Source organism: Acanthopagrus latus, chromosome 21, assembly GCF_904848185.1.
Source record: "Acanthopagrus latus isolate v.2019 chromosome 21, fAcaLat1.1, whole genome shotgun sequence".
Classification (NCBI taxonomy): domain Eukaryota; kingdom Metazoa; phylum Chordata; class Actinopteri; order Spariformes; family Sparidae; genus Acanthopagrus; species Acanthopagrus latus.
Window position 1 is genome coordinate 11,857,596 of NC_051059.1, and position 22,418 is coordinate 11,880,013.

Below are 22,418 nucleotides of genomic sequence, written 5' to 3' on the forward strand. Positions count from 1 at the left end.
ACGGAGAATAATTACAGCTGCAGAAAATGTCATAGTGACAGGTGCGTTGGCTCTAAAACTTGTCATAGGTCATTTCTTGAAAAGGACAGTCATGGCGCTCATTAAAATTGCAGCAAGGTCACCTAGAGTAACACTGTTACCTTAAAATAACATTCAAAATCATTGTGACTGCACACTGTCTTGTAATAGGGAGAATGGAGTCTTTCAGTCCAGCCATGCATTATGATCGCTTTTGTTCTATGTGACTACAGCATTTTTTGCTGTTGCTAGAGCAACAGCTTACTGTAGCTGCTGTTAGAAAGTTAGCTCGTCTGAAACCTGGTGTTTGTGTTTACTAGTGTTGTTGCACTCAGCAACCGTTACATTTCTATATAATTTTGCTTTTAAACAGTGATCATAGTGTAAATGTTAATATGAAAATGTATCACCAACATTTTAGCAGCAGCTCTTCTGGATTCAACCTACGTTGTTAGTCTTGATGAAAACAATGATTCCATATAAAAACATCAATCGGTCATTACTTGTTCAAACTAACAAAATGTGTTAAGGGTCTAAAACAGAGACATCCAAATTGAAATAACAGCCCAAACGCTCCTCAGAGAAAGTGAAACCAGACATTTTTACCTACACCTTTGCTGAAATAAATTAAACAAATCAGTACAGTGCTAAATATTGAAATTTGAGTGAGCTTTGTGATTAATAATAAAACAGGAACCACAGGTGTAGAAACACTATTTTCACATACTTTTATTTCCACAATTCTCCTCTAGCATTTTTTTTTACATTATTATTTTTTATTTTTTTTACATAAGAACAGACTGTTATACACAGATATTGAAGCAGGGCAAAGGGGGTGAGGGAAGGAGACGAAAACCATACAAAATGGTGTCTACTCAAGCACAACAAAATCTATGTGTATAAAATTGTGTGGGTTGTTCCACTGTGGAGGCACCAACCTCTGCCTCAATTATTTTTTTTTTAAATAGATTAATAAAAATACAATCTTTTAAATGGACCTTTTAAAGTGTACTGCAAAATTAAAGAAGATCTAGAGGCATGATGACTGGATCAATAATGTAGGACAATGTGGGTCAATGGTGCCACACAGGAAGGGAGAACTTGTGGCCAGGTTCAGAGGTGGAATCCCCCCCACCACCCCCCAAAAAACTAATTTCTTTTTTAAAAATGGCACACAGCAACTAGCGCTGGCTACTTTTCACCATATACTTGTACACTCAACATGATCAACAACGGCACACATCAGGGAAGGAGAAAAAGATGAAAACAAAAACACAGTCCTGTGTGACTTTCCATTCGTTCCCATTCACCTGCCTTCAAAATCATTTGCTCTCCGTGCTGTAGTGCTTCCTTGTTAGACATGTTTTAGTGGAGAGAGCAAAGGGAAAGGAAATACAGATCAAAGTGTGTGTCTGTGTGTGTGTGTTTGAGAGGTGGGGGGGGGGATAGAGAGCAGCGTTTTGTGACAGTGGTAGGACAGGCACCACGCTGAAAACATGGTGCCGGTCCGTTTAAAAGTACAGGTCTGTTTGCAGAACGTCATGTGGATCGGCAGAACTTCCTACAGTCTGCAGCTGAAAACACGCCGACCTCGACATCAAGTTCCACGCCGCCTAAATTCTCTCGCAGCGGCCGCAACTCCCACTGAGGAAGCTGCGACTCATAAATACTCATCTACGGATACCTAGCTAGAACGTTTTTTCACTCTTGCATAACACGGAGACCACAGACACACATACAAGCCACCTATGTGTATCTCAGTTGATGACTTCACAGTCCACTATGACCATATAATCTCCATTAGGTGGCGCTTCACCAGACCGATGGTCAATTCTCCAGTTTCGAAGCAGCACAGGGAGGTAACTGGAGGGCGATGAGGGGGAGAGGGGGAAGGGGACAGCCCTCCTGGAGTCACAGAGCTCGGGAATGTCAGCGTGCCTTCTGTTTGTTTTGTTTGTTTTTTTAAAAATAGTGTATCGTTTCAAATCACAGATCCATTGATTAACCTGGCTGAGGTGGAGCGGGGCCCCCCTTGTTCTGAGGAACCAACGTGGCAGCCCCTTTGCTTGAGTCAGGGAGGCCAGTTTACCAACAGCACCCCCCCACCAGCAGCACCATGGTCTGCTCTGAGGCCCCTGGCTGACTGCCTGCCGGCTGGCCTTCCTGCCTGGCGGCGGGTTAAGCGGTTATCTTAGACTTAGAGGATGGAGCCATGCACAGAGTGGCCTGTGGGATATGTGGAGAGAGCCTGGAGCTAGAGGCGCCTGGGACCCTGTCATCTGTTGGCTGGAAAGTAGTTAGGGTCCAGGTAGTTGTAGCCTGTGCTCTGCGGCAGGCAGTAGTCCCTGTCCAGAAAGGTGTCAGACTGGTGCACGGGTTCCAAACGATGGTTAGGCTTGTGGGTCTCGGTCTTGAACAAGCTGGGAAAAAGGAAAAATGCGTGAGTGAAACTGTCTGGTGGGGGACGTTTGGTCTGATGACCCTGTTGTAAAATAAGATACAATAGATGTCACTTAAAGAGCAGCTTAACGATTTCACTTTAACTGTGCTGTGTGATCAATACCTGCTAAGTTTACCATGTTTTTCTATCTATTCCTCTATTTAAAAAAAAAAAAAAAAACAGAGCACAGAGCACATGTTTTAATATTACTACAACTCAAGGGAACAAAACTATATTGCAGTATAGATATAGATCTGTTCAGTTGTTAATCTGACCAGACCACATGCAGATCTTTTCTTTCTTTTTTGTTTTCTGTGTTTTGCCCACCTCGGCCTGCTGGTGTTGCAGCGCTTCTCTGATTTACCACAGCCAGGCTGTACAGTTCAAGCTACATCCGTGAATATAACAGTGTGGATGTGAGAAACTGTTTGTTTAACCAAATTGGGTTTAAACATTGACATATGCAAAATATAAAAATGTACTCAATTCACAATCAGCTATATCGCCCCTCTTTCTAATTAGAAAATCTAGCTAGCTCAGGTGTATTTACATTTTTTGAATGTTGATTGATGCACGTTGGTCATTCTCAAAAATAAAGAAATATATTGTCTTATAATCTATATCATCCATTTGTCAAATGTATGTCAAACTATTCGTTCCCTATGTGGTTATTTAGTGTCATGACAAATGTGGAGGATCTCACCAGTCGGAGCAGTTGGAGCAGAAATCGACGGAGTTGTCGGGCGGACAGTCCTGACAGTGCCACCGCACTCCCTGGATGGGCTCCATGCCACAGACATCACACTGCACAAAACAGACACAAACAAACATCTTTATCACATAATTTTGGAACATTATTAAACTATTAAAACCTTTCTTTGAGAAAGTGATTAATGATCATCGTCAGCAAATTTTGATTTCTTAGAATAACATTTGACAGTCTCACAATTCTATATACCTCACATACAAGGTAGGAATCCAGTTAAGGGAATACTACACAAACAAAGTAAAGTACTTAAGTATTAATAATGTTAAATGTTAGTCAAGCTGCCAATTTCAAGCTATGAATTGTAACAAATAAAAATAAAATGGGCATTTGCCATGATTTAGCAGTTTATTTCAGTTGCTGCAGCAAGAGCCAAGTTTTAGATTATTTCCCACTTGTCTGTGTTGTTATCTGCTCTTCTACAGAGCAATCATGCAACTCACTCTCTTAAAATTGACATATAGCATGTAACCTGGACATAAACCTTGGTTGACCAAATTACAGTATAAACCCTTTGACTTGCATGTGATTTCATTACTCTAACACACACTGAGATCTCATGTATATGTAACTGTAATGTAGTCAGCGTGTTGTACTACAGTGTGTCCTCACCTTGAAGCCGACGTGCCGCATCCCGACCTTGTCCTCCCGGATCTCCTGGAGCGTCTGTTTTTTCAGACGCTTCAGCTCTAAAAGCTCTTTGTACTCTGGCAAATTTCTCAACTCCACAGGTATTGCCTCCTCGTCCTGGTGTGTAAGGAAACGAAAGACACACACACATACATTATGGTGCACAGACAGAAAGACAGATACAGAGAGCAGATGACTGGCTGGCAACAGGACAGACAAAACTTTTCTTTTTGGCTCCAGGATCCAATATGACAATGATATTCTCAAAATGTTTAATGATCTGTGAACAATTTTGCTGCCAGTATTAATCTAATTAAAACTGAACAGCAGCAACATATACACAATCACTAATCTTGATTTTCTTCTTCTGAGCGGCAATGTTGCACTAAGCAGAGACCTTCTGAGCTGGTTCTCAGAGACACCTATTGGCTTGCACCACAATATAACCTCCACCTTCTTGAGGAGATGTCGTAGGTGCAACATTTGATTTTACACAAAATTCTTTACGACTTGACATGGAGGAGGGCTGCAACTAACAATTATTTTCATGACTGATTAATCTGCCTATTATTTTAACTTTTCTTTAAGTAATTGATTCATTGTGTAGTCTACAAAATTGTAGCAACTTGCTCAGGACAGATTTTCATGTAATATGAGTTTTTAAGCCTCCTGAACCGGTCACAGGCATGTTTGATGTAAACAATGTAAAATCTGGATGATTACAGTGGTACTTTCCAAGCTGGACCAAAACAACCAATAAGAGAGCATCGTGACAGTGACAGTGGGTGACAGTGCTGCCAAGCAACAGTAAATGTTCTAGGCCTTGAGGCTAATGTTAGCTTACAACTGTCAACAGAAACTTAAAATCTCATTAAAATCACTTCTCACTGAAAAATAGAAAACTTGTATTGAACTCATCCAGGTGCATGAAAACGTTTGCTTTTGTTTCTTTTTGTCACTGCCAAGTGTTACTACAGCAAGTTGTTGCACAATGCTCATCTCCATTTTGTTTACATATCCGAAGTCAGAGCACCAAAGCTATGCTCCTGCTGCTGCACAATTTATTCAAAATGTATCATTATTGAATGTGCTGCATGGCCCAATTTCATCTAATTCGACACTGTATTTCCTTTGGTCCTCAGCAAACAGATTTGCCAGGTGCGAAGAAGGTCAGATTAATGAAGTCTTGAGGAAAATAACAAACAGAGAGGCAGAGTTTCCTTGCTTCATAGTTCAATAAATGAAGAAGAACAGTAGCAAAGCCTTACATTAAAGAAGCTGGAACCAGCAAATGTTTGACGAGCTTTGAAAAATGACTGAAAAGATGAATCACTAATCAAAATTAGTTGATAGTAGTAGTTGACTAACTGTTGCGGTTTTAAACAGGAAACGTCTTTGTGAGAATCCTGCTAAGCTGCAGAAGTTTTTGCCCTCAGGAGACCTTTGTTCCTTCCTGAAACCTACAGGACAATCTGGTGATGTGAGAAATTACTGTGGCCCATGCAGACAACACTTCATACCAGTAGCAGCAGAGGTTTTGTTAACGCGCTGGTGGAGCTGGCAGCCTGTGTTCACAGTAGGACACAGCGACCTGGTTTTACTTAAAGGTTACCGACTTCAAAAGGAGAGAAAGAAAATGTCAGCGCTTGAGCAAAAGCGAGCATCAGGAGTTGCAGAGTTCAAATGGAAATAGAGGCAAGGCCGGCCGGGTCCCCTGCTCTGATTTTCAACAGTACACGCTGCTACGATTGAAGGGGAGAAAAAAAAGGGAAGAGACGTGCATGATCAAGGGACAAACAGCTTATTTTATCCAAAGGTGTTAAAGTGGAGCTCAGAGTGAGAGTCTGTCATAGGAAAGCAGACGAAAGTAACAAAGCAGAGAGCAGTGTTTGTTTTCTTTGTCTTCCTGGATGGAATTTAACAGACCAGTCAAGTATTAAAAACAAGCTCCCCAAAGCACATAATATGCAGCTTCTCCTTGTCTTTCTTTTAAGGGTCACATGACAGTGAGATAAAGGAGGAAATGTGAGCTTATGATTAACTCAAATGCACAGACCTGGTTCATGATCGGTGACACAACAAATTCGGAAGAATCAGATCAGTTACAAAATAATCTTGTCAGGACAAATGCATTGGAGATGGGTGAGTCCAAAAATAGCTTTTAAAACAAAAAGAAAGAGCACTGAGGCTTCAAGTTACCGAGTCATCAGCCGAGGGGTCCTGCACGCTGCCATAATATGCTGAGCGCTCATCATCTTCGTCCATGAAGACAGGAGGTTCATAGGAGGTGAGGAAAGTAGATGGCCGGTACAGGTGCTTGTTGAGGTGGTGCTGCCTCTTACTGGATGCCTGAGGAATTAAACAAGTGCAGTTACAAGAGCAGGCCATTTTAAACAGGTCTCATTAAAAATGGATTGTTATTTAATTCCTTTAAAGTTAATATAAAAGCTACTATAAGTACATAGTTAAAAGTATAGCACATCGCAGATGCTCTACAGTAGGGCTGGGTTGCACAGATGAAATCAATATCATGATAATAAAAAGAAGCTTTCCAATACTGATGTATCTTTATGTGGTAAATGCATGACTAAATAAGAATTGATGACACTGCTCAATACAATGAACTGTTTTCCACTGTTGTGCACTCTCTCAAATATCTTCCCACATGTTTAACAAAAACTATAGCAACAGATTTTGTTAAAAAAAACAACTAAAGCTCAAATTGCACGTTACAGTTTGCAAAATGATGTCAATATCTAAGCCCAACAAATCCACCGGCTTTTCTATCAATTTTAATCTCATCAGGGATATGTCTGTATCAGCACACATTGGTAACTTTATATATTTTTACTGAGTAAAGTCAGTACATATCTAGGTCACAAATCCTTTAAAAACAAACAAAGAAGAAATTATTTTTGTATTTTAATCTTTCAATTACTATTGTAGGCCAAGCTCAAAATAATAACCATGATTCAGTTCCATTTACAATAACGAATAAATGTGTAATGTGGAACTAATATCAATCTTACAATCTTTTTAAAAACAATTTCTAATCAGAATTTACTTGTATTGTTCACTTATCTTGATGTGTGTGCGTGAATTTAACATGTACCCTACTTTTTTATTTATTAGAATTCATCTCTCCCTTTTGGTCTATGCAATTAAAATTGCAATACTGTCTGACCTGTCCTCAGTAGTGTGGCAAGTGAGGGTCAGAGATAGAGTAGGTGAGTGAAAGATCTCTGGATAATATGTATTGGCGATTGCATGCATGGATGGTCTGCTGTGGGACTTGGGGGTGAATAACGGTAAGCAGTCGGCGATGTTGCTGAACCAATGCTGTCAGCTTGTGTGTCATGTTTTTATTTATTTTTCTGTCTGTGCATGTTTGAGTCAAGTTCAGTCATAAGTTCTTTGGCGAAAATATAGCATAAAAATATCTAAATGTGACATAAACAGGCAAGCTGTAACCCATGGTAACCACTGTGTGACAGTGTTACAAAGTCAGCACCTCTGCTTGGATTGATGTGTCAAGCTTGAGTCGGGTTCAGACAATCAAAATTAAAAAGAAAATGAACATCTGTTGACTTCATCGAATTCAGAAAGAAAAGCCTGAGACAAATTCTAACAGGAATGACAACAGTCAAATATCTTTCTACACCAACAGCTACTTTTCTCTGCTTACCTTGTTTTTTTCCCCTTCAGTCCTTTCCCCACCCCCACACTACACACCACATTTGGACTCTCAACGCACACACACCTGCTCGCCCTGTCCTCCTGTGTCTGCTATGTTTCCTTTCGTTTGGATCTTTTCCCTCGTTACTCCATTTTTGCAACAACAGATGAGCAACATGTGGAGGAGGCTTGTTGATAATAATGTAGCTGATCAAAACCAACATGGTACCAAATGACATCAGCACCAGCTAGGTGCACATCTGAAACCTGCCCAAGTGAAGTCTATTTGTGGGAAACACTGCAACAATATTGAACTAATGGCCCAGTCCTTACTTAAAGACACTCCACATTAAAGAAGAAAACCATTTGTTTACATGACATCAGTGACTCACTCTGGTTAAGAGGCTCAGTAAATACCTTTTTAGTGTACATGCACAGGTTGGGTGTTCTTCCAGGCACAGGGATACCAGCTTTTGTCAGTTTGATGAAGTACTTCTGAACCCTACTGGCAACCTGGAATGTTTAACAGGAAAATGGCTGTGTTAATGGTTTCCAACCGAGGAACAGCTGCTTGGAGTAATTGAGGTCACGCCAATGTGTGATCCAGGTACTTGTAGGGGGTGCAGTTATCACACAAATCACTCCTTGCCTTTTAGCACTGAAAAGTGTGCACTCTGCGCTCCTGCAATTTAACAGCATGTTTCCACAATACAGACACGTTTGTTAATGTCAGGACATGCTGACAGACAGGTACAACCAGCAAGTTCTGTGTTTTGTTGTGTTTTTATCATTTTCAAATGTCCTAAGCATAGATGAACTCTTTGTCACCTGTTTTGCTGTTCGATTGCCCAGCTCATCAGCAATCTTCTGCCACCTTCTGGATTCAACTTCCTCAGGAGGGAACTTAACAAGAAGCTGCTCCAGTTTTTTCTATCAAGATGTACAAAACAACAGGTTACCAACAAGTACAGGGACATAAATTACTGCATGAACGATTCTATGTTTAACGTATCTAGTCACCAATGCTGATTATATACCAGTCTTATACAGCGTAAGAAAAAAGGTGGATAGCACAAATTATAACACATTTGGGTTGTTTATAAAACAAAAAACTATTTTAGCCCTTATTTTCAAAGCCCTCAATTTCACAATTTGAAAATAGTTTTGCAGACAAGAAACATGTATTTTCAAACATTATTACTTCCACTAAGGATGTCATGTCTTCACCCTATTCAGTTTGTTTGCTGGTTGGTTTGTCAGCAAGATTACACAAAAACTACTGCACAGATTTTAACAAGGATGCGTCTCAGCCCAGAATACACCACAGAAAGTTTTTGGTGTGGCTCCATGAAAAGAGACGGATCCAGGAGCCTTGGCAAAGGTAAACTATCTAGGAAATGGTGTAATGAAAGAAATCCACATCCTTAACCTAAATATGTTTCAATTCTTGTGTCATCACGCATTCCTCCACATACTTGGCTATTTATTGGTGAATAATGTCATTCTGATAAAATATAGTGCAACATCTTAACATTTACTACCTACCTGTTCCTCCACAGTCCACAGCTGGTTAAATGTGTCAGGCTTGTTTGGGTGACAAATCCTCCCCCTGATCATCTGTCAAGAAAACATGAAGTGACAGTCATGTTAAAAGACTAAGACGATACAAAAATAATGGGAACTGCACCATTTGAAGAGATCTGTGCACATGAACTGCCTGGCATACTGAATCTGTCTTCTGTCATAAATTTGACAGGCAAAGATGTGATACGAGATGCGTCATCAGGAAGACACAGAAAAACACTTTTGACTGACAAATAAAATCCTGGTGGGATTCAGGGGAGTAATCCCGGAGAATGCAAATGCGTTTGCACAAATAAACACAGGGAGCAACAGAAATAATCAAGGACTTGTTTGCTTGGTGTGGTCTAATCCCAACAATCAATTAAAATCAAAACCTGGCTGGCCATCTAATATGGGAAAGGACCCACATGCATAACAGAGGCCAAGAATAACACATAATCAGAGATGTGGGAGAGGCAGGCTCCTCACGTTTCCATAGATACCATCTTTTGTGCTCACGTGTGCTGCATGCTAACTCTGCCGAGGAGCTAGAATGGGGCAGATGAGGTTAGAGGAAGCCAGGTAGTGAAAAATGGTTGTAACCTGATGATTTGTGGGCTAACCTGCAGGATATTGGTGACTCACCAGCTAGAGTAAGGAAGAGATGTAGCTGCTTCTGGAATAATGATATGTTGGGAAACAATCACATCGGAGATGACAACAGCTCTCTGTGTTGTACAGATTACTTTAGTAAGGAGGAAGAGCCATACCTGCGTCTGCCTGTTGTTCTCTGGAGCATCACTAGTAGGCAGAGATGAGTACATGGTGGAGGATTCGCCTTCCTTCTTGGGTTCCACAGGACTTTTTGGTCGATCAGGCAAACCTGAGGGACGAAAATGAGCAGAATTTGTATTTTGAATGGCAGAAGAGTTGCTCTTGTGTTATTGATTTAGTTATTGTTACTGATTTCAAAATATACACATCAAGAATAAGACGCATAAAATGTATACATGCCTTTGTCAAAGATCAGCTTTAGCCGCCTGGTTTTGCGTTTCTTGTCACAGAACTCTCTCTCAAAGTCACCGAGGCCTGAGGTGTACTGCTCCCATGCAATGTCAGGGAGCTGGACCACCCGCTGAGGACACGGCAAGCCCAAATTCACCTGAGGGGCACAAGAACCGAAGGTCACAAGCCATTAACAAAATCATTTTTCATGTCTACCAATCAGACTCCAACAAGGTTAGAAAACAACAGGCACTGTACAACTAACTTAGTTGTTTTAGGACATTTTCTAAGTTTGTTTGTTGTGCTGTAGAAGTGCTTCATCTTCATACTGAGCTTTACACTAAGGTCTCAGCACATATTTAGCAGCCTCATTTTCCCATTTTGAATTCACATATTTTTTCTCAGTGCAAACAAACTGACCTATACAATATGATAGGATAAGCGATACATTGCCCGATAATAACACTATCACATTGTAACGATTTTGTGATCATCAATACATTAAAAGCCAAACATCTACTGAAACATCACTACAACTGTTTGCCTTTTTAGGGGTATTTTTTATTCTTCAGTCAAAGCGCAGGACTTCTGTATTTATTCACTGCATTGTGATGTCAGTTTCACATAATCTGACATGAACTGAGATGGAACAATGTACAGTTTATCAAAAGTCTTGGTTTACTGGCTCTGTATCACACACACACACACACAGACTGAATCGTGTGTGTCATCATTGCAATGACAAATAGACATAAATCAGTCAAAGATGCAATTTAAATGCTAATTAAATTATGTTTACAGAAGCTTACACTACATGGTTTTATGAAGTAGCGACCCTGGGAAATGAATCTGTCAGGGAAATCTGTTCAAAGCAGCAGAATTAAAAGTACTACTACTACTACTACTACTACTACTACTACTACTACTACTACTACTACTACTACTACTACTACTACTACTACTACTACTACTAATAATAATAATAATAATAATAATAAACAAAAACAACGATAATTGGCCCATGTATAACGCTATTCGTATCACAGAAGGAAGTGATACCATATATTGCTGTATTGATATACCTACACCTAATGCTTGATAAATAAAAAAAAATGCTTGCTTTAACGCCTAAAGCAGGTGCTCTGAATGTATTGCATTAAGCACTCACAAAATATCTCAAGTATAAAGTGTGGACAGCATGCACATCCTGACCCAGTTGTGAACAGGTGCAGAGACAAATCTGAGTCATACAGTGAGAAAGGAGTGGTAGCCTGCACACTGAAATTTACAAGCTCCCAAATATTTATTCAAGCAATGTCTCATCTAGCAAGGTATTCCTTGGGCAAAAACCAAGAACAAGATATTACGTGCCATATCTCCAAGAGAGGTTGATGCAGAGAGACTAAATATCAACTTGCACATTTTATACAGCTCCTGCGCAGAAATTGTTTGTTGTACACATTAAAACATTCACTCACTGACCTATTTATACCTGTAAAAATCTGATGCAGTCCAATATAACAGCCTTGCCATAACATCCACCTTTATAAAAAATGAGTTCAGCATTTTGTGAAATTGACAGAAATGTGTTAATTTAGTTATATGCTTGTTATTACGCACAGAGTTAGAGATGGTGTTGTACTGACTACATTATACACAGAGGCATTTAAAAAAATGTTGTCCTTCCCATTTACATAATGTGGGAGGCAATGGCCTTTAAGCAGAAACAGTGTCAACAGAAACTGATTCAAGAGGACAGTGAGTGTAGTTAAAACACAAGGACACAGGTCTGTTACCCGTTTCTGCAGCTGCTCCACAAAACTGATGGGATTGGCGAGCGCCTCCCTCTGCTGACGCGCCAACGTCTCCAGGTCCAGGATGGCCTGTGTGCGCTGGGCCTCCAGAACTCCAATGGTCTGCAGCAGCCTCTGATAACTGACACGGAGGGAGGCAAGGTTAGACAATGGTAGAAGGAATGGACTGCTTACATTATTTAACCTGACACTTGCAATGCTGCAGTGCATCAAACTTTTAGACCACAGACCATGCATAATTCAACCACGGTGCTGAGAGCCTAAACGCTTGCTCAAGACATGCACTGTTCTCCAATCCTTTCCACCCATTTTGCAGTTATTGTGTTTACAGGCATTTGTGTGGCAGTGGCTGGAAATTATGCATCTCAAAACAGCTGCTTTGGCAGACACCTTTAGAGTTGCTTAGAGAGAGTGTAACAGATGGTAAATGAACATTCAGATGGAAAGGACAAAACACACTTTAAACATGTTATCCCCTTTCTGATCTGTACCTGTACATGCTCTGATTTCATTATTTTATCAAAACCCTTGCATGACAAAACACTTGGGTTTTGTGGCGCTTGAGGAGCCTTCTGCGCTGAAGAAGTCTGACCTTTCCACTCACACCCTCTGGGGCAACTGGAGATCTGCAAACTGAGCTGTCAATGACTAAGTGTGGTACTGACTCAGAGGCCTGACAGTGCGAGCAGAGCTGGAAGAATTGACACGAATGTGGCAGCACCCTACATGGCTATACCCTAATGCAGGAGCTCAGTGAAGCATAGTGGATCAATCTCGCCTAACAGGACATGAACGAAAATCAATGCACAGGACACAATTTATTCAACAGCTGCCGGTGGTTTAAAAATCCTACAAGCAAGACGGTCAAACGAGTCAACTGTTTTTAACCTCATATCACTTCATTAGTTATAGACGACCATTCCTTTGGCACTGTTTGAAGCTCTGTTGACCTTGCACAGGATCATTAAGTACCCTGCAAACTGTAAATCTGTCTCTGCAACAATGGCACTGAAACATACATCATTTCCCATACTGGAGTGATTCTGATTCAAATGTAAGATCTCTGTAAAAGAAAGCACTCTGACTTTCTCAGATGACCTGTGCATTAATCTGTTTTAGCAAAATAAGGAAAACTTGGCTTGGATCTCAGCTCTCTGGGCTCCCACCAGGTGTCCAGGGACATGCCTGGTGTTCCATTGCCACCTACTGGGCCTGAGGTCCACTGACACTGGTGCAAAATAAAAAAAACTGTCTGGGAAAATTGTTGCTTTGTTTATGCAACATAATCAAAGATAGGGGTTTACTTTTTAAAATATTTACATGCTAAAGTTAGAAGGAAGTGTATCAAGATACACAGAGCAGTAAGCTGAAAATGCAAGATATTTTTTATGGACATCATTAATCTTTTCAACGTCAATTATCCATATTCAGCAACCCAGAAATGCCTTGTCATTCTGCCTAAAAATGACTCCTCACTTTATTGATCTGAGCCTTCAGAATTCTTCTTACTCAGCACAACTTAAGACTTGGCATGTCACAGAAACTTGATCGGATTACCCTGAAATACGAGAGCAGTGAAATCTTATTCTGAGGCCATTCTCCAAATTTAAAACACTCACCAATACTGGTGTCAAAGACAAAAGGACCTTAGCTTATGATGGAGCCCCCACAGCCCTCTGCCCCTCCTCCTATGAAGATGCATCATGAATCAGCTGACCTGCCACAGTGCAGTTAGTAGAGCCTGACTGAGCGCAGCGTGGGACCTGTCCACCAACATCAACATCCCATGACAACAGACAACAACATGAAGAACAAAGCGCAACACTGACAAATCCTTTTCCTCTAAAACAACTCATCTTTCTGAGAAACGACACTACAGAGGCAATCAGCAGAGCAATCTTAACATCCAATCTGACAATTGGTGACTAATTCACACAATTCCAGCCCCAGATTGAAGGTGGAAATTTACCTGAAACATGCAAAACCTGAACAACAAGACAGGAGATATAGTTGGTGCTTACAGTAATACCGGTGAACATGTAAGGATAGACTCCCAAAATAACTGATAATTACACATTCTGTCTATGCGTTGGTGGTGTAAAAAGCAAGACATTTATAGGCCAATTCAGTGTTTCTTTTCATGTAAACCAAAAACAAAACACAGGAGCACTACCTGGACCCAAACTGAGTTGGGTAGGGATAAATGTATATCTAAAAATCAGAAATGTCTGCTGACCAAAAAGGCTAAAAAGGTTGGGGTTTTTTTTTCCATAATGGTAACATTAAGATTTTTGTAGCTAAATTGTGCATTCATCACAATGAACCAAATGTTCTTAATTAACACAGTCAACTTATGACAGAATTGATAAATACATATGAGAACCTATGAGACAACTAAAAGTGCAAGAAAGAAGAGAAATGTCATTCCGCCACCAAACTATGACTCCTTTTTCTCTAATCTTTGTTTCTTAAGAAATACTGTAAAGTTTGACCTTTTCAAGCCTCTTAATGAAACAATCTAAAAAGGAAACTAGCTCATAAATATAATACATTCATATAAATCCTCCTCAACTCAAATGCATCTGTGGTTCATTCAAAACCGAAGATGCAATGACCACAGAATGTAGTGATCAACATGTGTGAGAGGTACATCAACAATAGGAGAGAGCAGAATCCCCAGGGAGCTCCCACATACTCTTTGTTGTGTTTAAGAGCCAGGTGGTCTGACTCAAAGTAATACACATCTGGCTCCTCCTCCTCCTCTTCCTCTTCCTCCTCCTCCTCCTCTGTAGCCTGGCTCCGTGTCACCTCCTTGCTTGACTGAGCCTCTCTGCGCTCCACAGGCAAACCTTCACCATAACCTGCCCTGTCTCCTGGATCCACGGAGACCAGCTCCTCAATAGAGGGGCCAACAGAGTCTGAAGGAGCAGGTTCCTCCACCATAGGGCAGTCCTCCTCCAGTCCAACCACCTCCTCCCCCTCTTCCCTCAAGGGACCATTGTCTCTGGGAGGAGAGCTGAGCTTGGAGGAGGAGGCCTTGCCACCATTGGCAGCCCTCCTGGGTGAAGTCCGCAGGGTGTATCTGTGTTCATAGAGCTCTGTGAAGGAGGGGGGCGTGCTGGATATTGAGGGGTTGCACCCTGGCTCTGTGGGGGAGGGGGTTGTTACTAGTGGGGGTGTAGTTTCTCCTGAGTTGCTGTTGTTGATGATTGGACTACTGTTCAAGTTGGTTACAGAAGTGGAGGCGGAGGCAGCAGCTTCCTGCACCGGTGTTAGCGGCCGGCCATTGGTATTGTTCTCGCTCTCCATCACCTGCTCCTCATGGGCCAGGCACAGTGAGTCGCCCACCACATCAACCTCGACCTCCTCCACCTCCTGCTCCTTGGCCACTATCAAGTCAGGGACAGGATCCTCTGAAACGGCCTCAAATGTCAGCACAGATGAGACTGCCGATTCTCCTGTGCCAGAGACCTCCATCTGCACAGGGACAGAGTTTCTACAAGGCACAGCGGAATCTGGGGATGAAGGAGTCCCTGTCTGACTGCCATTGAGCAGCGACGGGCAGTTGGTGGCAGAGGTGGGATTTGCACTACGCTCTTCAGTGAGTGTGCTAGGTTTCTCCGGTTTATTCTCTCTGAGTCCATTAGAAGCCTTGTGAGCATTTGGGGGCTGAGCTGGCCTGTCACAGTCCATGTGACCATCCACTGCCGACCCCCCCATCAGCTCACCATCCTCTTTCCTGAGGACCGGTGAAGCAGGAGCTGGATTAGCAGAGTTTTGGCTGGGAAATTCTCCACAACTGTTATCCTTGCTCGACTCTGGGACAGAGACTGGACCTTCGGGTTTTGAAAGCTCAGAGTCCTCCTCGTGTCCCAGAGACTCTCCAGAGCGGGAGCAACGTTTGGCCCTTTTGATTTGAGGGCTGACATCCTGTGCCCCCTTCCCTCTATCACAGTTCTCTGATTTCTCAGGACTAATGTCTTTTTCTAAACAGGACACGCCTCGCTTTCTGGAGCTGGTCCACTGCTCCACCTCAGCAGGAAAAGCATTTGAGTCAGTTACCTTTGCCTGCAAAGAGGCCTGCTGCTGACCATCTTGCAGATTGTCCTCCTTGGCAACCTGATTTGTATCATGCTTGGCGTCCTGCTTTGTGTCCTGCTTAGCATCCTGCTTTGTGTCCTGCTTAGCATCCTGCTTAAAGTCTTGCCTCGACTCCTGCTTGGTGTCCTGCTTGGTGTCCTGCTTGGTGTCCTGCTTGGTGTCCTGCTTGGTGTCCTGCTTGGTGTCCTGCTTGGTGTCCTGCTTTGACTCCTGCTTGGTGTCCTGCTTGGTGTCCTGCTTGGTGTCCTGCTTTGACTCTTGCTTGGTGTCCTGCTTTGACTCCTGCTTTGACTCCTGCTTGGTGTCCTGCTTTGACTCCTGCTTTGACTCCTGTTTCGAGTTTTGCCTGACGTCCTGCTTCGAGTCCTGTTTCGAGTCCTGCTTCTTCTTGGGGGAGCGGGCACGAGGTAGCGGAGACACAGAGGTCTCCTCCGGCTGGGCGATGCTGCGGTTCCTGAGGGTTCGACCACAAAAGTTCTCATCCAATCCATTGAGCCCCACTGACGACCTTGTGACGCGCGAGGAACGGGACGCGGCCATACTACGGCGGGTGCCTACAGTCTCCTCATCCTGGTGCTCTCTCCTCTGCAGCAGAATGTGGGCACCTGCAGAACACATACAGACAGATACATACACTTCATTAGGACAAAACAATCATTGAAACCTTTACAGCTCAATGGTAACACCATCGCACAACCTATGCAACGGCTATAGGTTTGATTGGTCAGCCAAGCTTCGATGAACCCGTGAATGGTACCCCAGGGTGTTTCAAACTGAAGTGTTCACCTAGAGGCCTTTGTTAAATACCGCTTGGGTCATTTCTCAGCTCACTCAAGAGGGGTATTGATTTCCCCTGTCATTGTAGCTAAGCAACACCGTCTGTCCACAGGCAGAAGTTGATGTCACATACCAGGTCTGTACAAATTACACACTCTCCACCTACATTTACAAAAGGTGGAGATCTTACACTGGCAGAAGAAGTCTCCCTCTGACACTTCAAATGTCACAGCTGTGATACTCATCTGTATGTACATTGTAACTCGAGAGATAAAAGGTGACTACAGCGCAGCAAACACTTTAAGTAATGAAAAGCTCCCAAAGCTGGCAAGCAGCTGATTTAGAAAAAGGCAAACTATCTGCATTGAAACCATACATAATCAAATAACCAAGTCATGATGCAGAACGCATGTGTTTCAGAGAGGCATATTTATTCCCTCCCTGAAGAGATTACTGCTTATTCTGTCACACAAAGAATACAAACGGTGTACTGGTTGACTGATTTCTGACACAGAAGATACACAGTAATTCTCACACCCTATTCAGCAGAGATAACACTGCAGACATAGGTTTGTCATCACACACTGCAGGTTGTTTATCTCTTTATGACAGGTGTGCCACAGGACCAACAGGCTGCAATCCGTCCACAACTTATCACAACGCACAAAAAAATTGAAATGCTCCAACAACAACAATCCTACACTGGGCTTACAGGCTTAGAGTGTGGACAACTATAGAGGCTTAGGACAGGACGATTCACTTCCTGACACAATTTAAGGCATAACAAAGGCTTCCACAACTGGCTCTGTGTTGCCAGAGGTATCCCGCAGATGAAGTACATTACTGTGCATCAGAACAGAAATCCTAGCTTACGGTCTGAACTGGAAAATTGACACAATCCAAATGCTACCAATTTTACTCTTGTGAACATCTTTACCTTATTTCTATCTCACTGACATTAAGGTTGTTGGTGAGCCACTAGCTGGGGCTACTCATCAATATACAAGTGGAATTATTTTCATATACATAGATAGAAAATTATGATTACAATGTAATTTATTTAACACACACACACAATGACAAAGGTCACAGAAATGTCTTAATGTGTTTGAAAAAGAAGCAGAAAGCACCACAATGGTTGGCAGTCACTCAAGAATAAAAACACTATAGCGAAGTAGCATTCACATCACAAATATCCCCTCAAGTAATAGAGATTACATTAAGGCTGCTGTGTGAAGAACTACAAAGAAGTCAGACAAATTTTACAAACATTAACTCCACAGTTCAGTGGGCAAGTCTTTAACTGCAAGTCTAATCATCGTTGAGTTTTAGTCTCAGTATACAGTAATTAGTTATAAAGTTATCTCTGTGCATCTTAACATGCAGTCAATGAAAGAAGGGGGAACTTAAGCTAGCTCTCTCTCTCTGTCTCTCTCTCGCTCTCTCACCAGTAAAGTATCCTCTAGATGATAGCTCCAAATAATAAATCTAACGACAGAGGACAATAAAAACGAGACACAGTAAAGGTCATATTAAAGTGACATTCAGGGGAAATGATGTCGCGCAGTGTCCTTTGAAAAAGATGAGACATGGTCAGAGTCTCCTGTTGTAGAGGAGAGAATTATTGCATCAATTAGCATTGTGGACATGGTGCCCATTTACATTAATTCCAAGTACATCAACCTATGAGATGATCTCTGTCAAATCTGTTTTAGAAGCTCCTCATTGCTTTTCTTGGGACAATCCCTTCCTTTTTTATACATAGCCATATCAAAACCAAAAGCTACAAATATTTGAGAGTATTTTGTCAGGAGTTAACGTACTGGTCACCTCAAATGAGCACTACCACATGCACATATTACTCACACTCTGTTAAAGTCTCCAGCTGAGAAAGCTAATGTGATTTGTCCATGCATAAAATAAGAGAGAGAAAGAAAGAAACACAGATGGGGGAGCAGGGGGCAGGTTATTTAGACTGAGCACTCACCCTGAAACTCAAATTGACAAAACTAATTAAGCTTACACATCTAACCTACTGTCAAAAATCTAGCTCACTAATCACTACTTCAAAATGATCAGGGTTACAGTTTAGCTGAATAACTGTGAAAAATGTGCGCACACTTCCATGTCCCAATAATTAACATGCTGTTAAAAAAGCTGGAAGCCTCAACAAATAATGAATCAATAAACATTTAATGCTGCCTTTAGGTGCCCGTTGGAAATATTAGAATCAAAGTTCCGCTCAGAATAAACAATTTAAAGCACGTTCTTATTATTTTGAAAATGACTACCCTATTTTAGCATAGGCTCAGCTAATTTAAAACATACCCAACGGAGGTGCAATGACAGGAATGTCGTAAAATAGTGCCAGTGGTTAGACAGCATGTGGGATAGATTGCTTCTTTTTTTCCAGTCCACACTGTTAGCGAGTTAACATGCGAAAAATCTTCGGTTTGAGGGCCAATTATTAACAAACTTTAGAAATGACAGGGGTCTTTTTAGGCTGTGGAGTGTATAGTGAATTAGGATGAAATCATAAGTCACAACATAGGCTCCCAAAAGGATAGATACTATAAACGTTAAGCCAAAGGTTGAAAACTTGAAAAAGAAAAATGGGTACAAAAATCTGATACAGACAACCGACTCATTGTTTGAACTGTTCATAACTCATGTCAACACTCAGGCCACAGTGTCTGATGAGGAGTCGCAAGTGAACATTGCTTTGTTTTATGGTGTCAAAAAGGTCAGGACCCACAACTTTCGACCACACACCAGCATATATTGAGAATGGACACTGAGCAGCTACTGTTTAGATGTTAAATGTCAGATGTTTATATGAAATACAAAATATCACTTAATTGTGATAACTTCTACTGAAGAAAATACAAGAATCATCCCTGCTTTTTCAAATAACATAACTCTATATGTACTAAAGTACTGTTAATCAGTAGTTCTAGGGTTTGACCTAGTACATTTATAGTCCTAATGCAATATTCTCTCATAACAACTTATACTAAAAGATGGCAATTTATCCATACATATTGAAAGTGTCATAGTCAGAATATGTGATCAGTCTTTGCAGATATCTAGACATGACCCATGAGTGACTCTATCAAGCCACTTCCTGTTCTTCACTAAAGCGCGTGTTTGGTTGTGGGGTTATGTTAACACGTGCTGATTACAATACTATCATCATGACAGACCAGGTCTTACATGTGGGACATATGCCATAACAAGCAAACACTGGTTTCATTGACAATTAAGGCTGTAAACTCCAGCTCTACATGAGTAAACACACATCTTGCAAGCTGAGTGAGAAGGCTATTGTTGGCAAACCAGCTTAGCCAAAGTCCGCAACAGAGTTTGGGCTCAGAAATGTGTTTTATGAAAACCAATCAAAGCTTCGTTTTACCGTCATTTTGGACTGTTCATCACTGTTGCTGACCTGCAGTTCAACACTTCCACGGGGCCTACTGGCAACAAAAAATCCACGGAGTGGTGTTGGTATACATACCGATGAGAATCGCTCAAATCCCTACATCCCAGCTAATCAGCTGCCGGGAGCTCAATGTGGACTAAGTTGTAAGCTAGACAGTGATGTTAAACTACACCTCACCAGGTTGCAGCTGCACGTGTTGCCTGTTAAGTTAACACTAGTTTGCAGCAGGTGAACTCTAAAGTTCAGGATTAAAACTCCGATCACACGTTCAGGCAAAACAACCAAATTGATCCATGGAGCTGGCGAGCATGCTAAACGTTAGCATGGACCAACTTCCAAGCAAACGTTACTTGACCTAGCTTGCTGTTTAGCGGGCTAACCATGGCAAACTAACTTACCGTTAGCTCTCAGGGCTAAATATAAAACATTAACGCTTGAGACACTGAATTACAGACTGTTGCACCCGTGATATTTAAATATCATCTTTAACGCTACCCAAGACACCTGCCAAACAAGTACACAACAACCTATCCGAGATAATTTTCTTTTTTTATCTTCTTACGAACGACTAGTTAGCCAAGTTGGCTAACGTTACCTTCGCTAGTTCTTCCCGGCTAGTTTTCCTGTTAACTGCATCGTGCAGAAAAGAATCGTGGCGAATTCGGCTATAGCCTCTCTGGTAACGTTAGCTTATTTACATGCTAGCTAAACTAGCTCGACTACTGATACAGCCATTAAGTACACCAAAAATACACACTGAATGACGGAATCGCTACTAACATTGTATTTCGCCGAGGTTTACATTTCAGCTGCTGCGCACGGGCAGAATAAGCATGGTTAGCAACCAAGCGGTGTAACGGTGGCTGGTAACCAGTTAGCAGCTACGGCTAGCCGCTGCAGCCTAATATTAGCTAGCCAAGCTAGCTGATTGTTCCGCGCATAACTTTGCCGATGTATTTGTGTACTTCCAACAATGCCGCTCATGGACGTTTTTGGTGGGCTAATAAATTAAAGTTTTGTCATATTCTGTACTACAAGCACCGAACTGGAGGCACACTTCTAAATAACGTTTGTAGCTCAAGAATTACACATACCTCACTTCCGTAAATTTGCTGCACGTTCGGCCGCAGCCATGTTTTCAATCCAGTCAACTAGTCGGGGTGTGTGAGCCGATTCAACCGCGCTCATCAAAATGCAACACAATACTGTACATTTTCGCCCCTGCCGAGAGTGCAATCGGTCACATACTTCTTGGGTCACCTCGCTTAACTGACGCTTATAAATTGACACTTTCTATGCTAGACAATAAATTGTGTCATTGACTTTTCTGATTTGCCCCTCGTTTCTCTCATAAGAACCTTTCCAGCCAGCAGAGATCATGGCAGGGTGACACAAATCAAGATGCCCACAATGTTCGACATGTTTTCATCAAGTTTTAATAGTGTCAGCCAGCAAAAGTCAGGATGGATCTTACTCAAGTGACATCCATATGCAAAAAAAAAAAAAAATCACAGTACAGGATTCTGCTTGCCCCCTATCAGCCAACACAGGAAGCAACACCATGCCCATACACAAAAATAATGCCTTTAATTAATTAGATTTCTGCTGCTGCTGATGATGATGATGCTGATTACATACTGTAATATGCCATCTGTAGCTGTACAATTTAGTGAAGATAGATCCAGATTGTGATTAACGTGCAACATTGTATGAGCAGCTTTGCATTTACATGCAGTTACATGTGATGTTAAAACTGTGATCGAGTGTTAAAGCATGCATTCTTAACAGACTCCGCCTGCCACATATTTTCTACAAAAGATCTATGAACATCATATTAAATCACTCCCTTCTGTGATAAATACCCAAGTGCTGAGTCTTGACCAACATACTATCAGTACTGGTACATTCAAATACAAACCAGACATTCGTGTGAGCATGCCTATTTGTACGTCTACAGAACAGTGCAAAACACAAAATTAATTCCTGAGACTACTCAGTCATTAGTCCCTTCATAACCTTAATGATTTTCATCACTTTTAAGTGTCACATTTTGCTCTCCTCATCACTCATTGAACATTATTCTCTTACAACAGGAAAATGTGTGATATATATCTACAGCAAGATGTATTGTGATTCATCAATATCAGCGACACATGACACATGGACATACAGAACAGTATGTGCTCGTTT

The 22,418-nt window shown here is 41.6% G+C and overlaps 1 protein-coding gene across 5 annotated transcripts; it reads right to left on the bottom strand.

Annotated features, from left to right (window-relative positions):
* Positions 1-721: 721 nt before the first annotated feature.
* On the bottom strand, positions 722-21,509 carry zzz3 (zinc finger, ZZ-type containing 3). 5 transcript variants are annotated; one of them, XM_037084740.1, is made up of 12 exons: positions 21,323-21,509; positions 14,607-16,617; positions 11,894-12,032; positions 10,107-10,254; positions 9,863-9,975; positions 9,075-9,146; positions 8,358-8,459; positions 7,947-8,042; positions 6,054-6,203; positions 3,837-3,971; positions 3,162-3,262; positions 722-2,438 (listed from the first exon to the last, which is right to left on the bottom strand). In XM_037084740.1, the coding sequence occupies exons 2-12, from the start codon at positions 16,550-16,552 to the stop codon at positions 2,294-2,296; spliced, it is 3,147 nt and encodes a 1,048-aa protein (XP_036940635.1). In that variant the 5' UTR covers positions 16,553-16,617; positions 21,323-21,509; the 3' UTR covers positions 722-2,293. The 5 variants fall into 5 exon arrangements, with proteins under 5 accessions (XP_036940635.1, XP_036940636.1, XP_036940637.1 ...); XM_037084741.1 differs by lacking the exon at positions 21,323-21,509 and adding an exon at positions 21,009-21,236; XM_037084742.1 differs by lacking the exon at positions 21,323-21,509 and adding an exon at positions 20,824-20,967.
* Between the last annotated feature and the right edge of the window lie 909 nt (positions 21,510-22,418).

Bases quoted from the DNA above. Each gene is read 5' to 3' on its own strand.
- zzz3 (XM_037084740.1), bottom strand. From the start codon at position 16,552: ATGGCCGCGTCCCGTTCCTCGCGCGTCACAAGGTCGTCAGTGGGGCTC. The intron at 12,033-14,606 runs GTATGTGGGAGC...CCTCCGTGTCAG, and splicing joins GCTCTTAAACACAACAAAGA to TTATCAGAGGCTGCTGCAGA. The intron at 3,972-6,053 runs GTAACTTGAAGC...CTTACACACCAG, and splicing joins ACCCCTCGGCTGATGACTCG to GACGAGGAGGCAATACCTGT.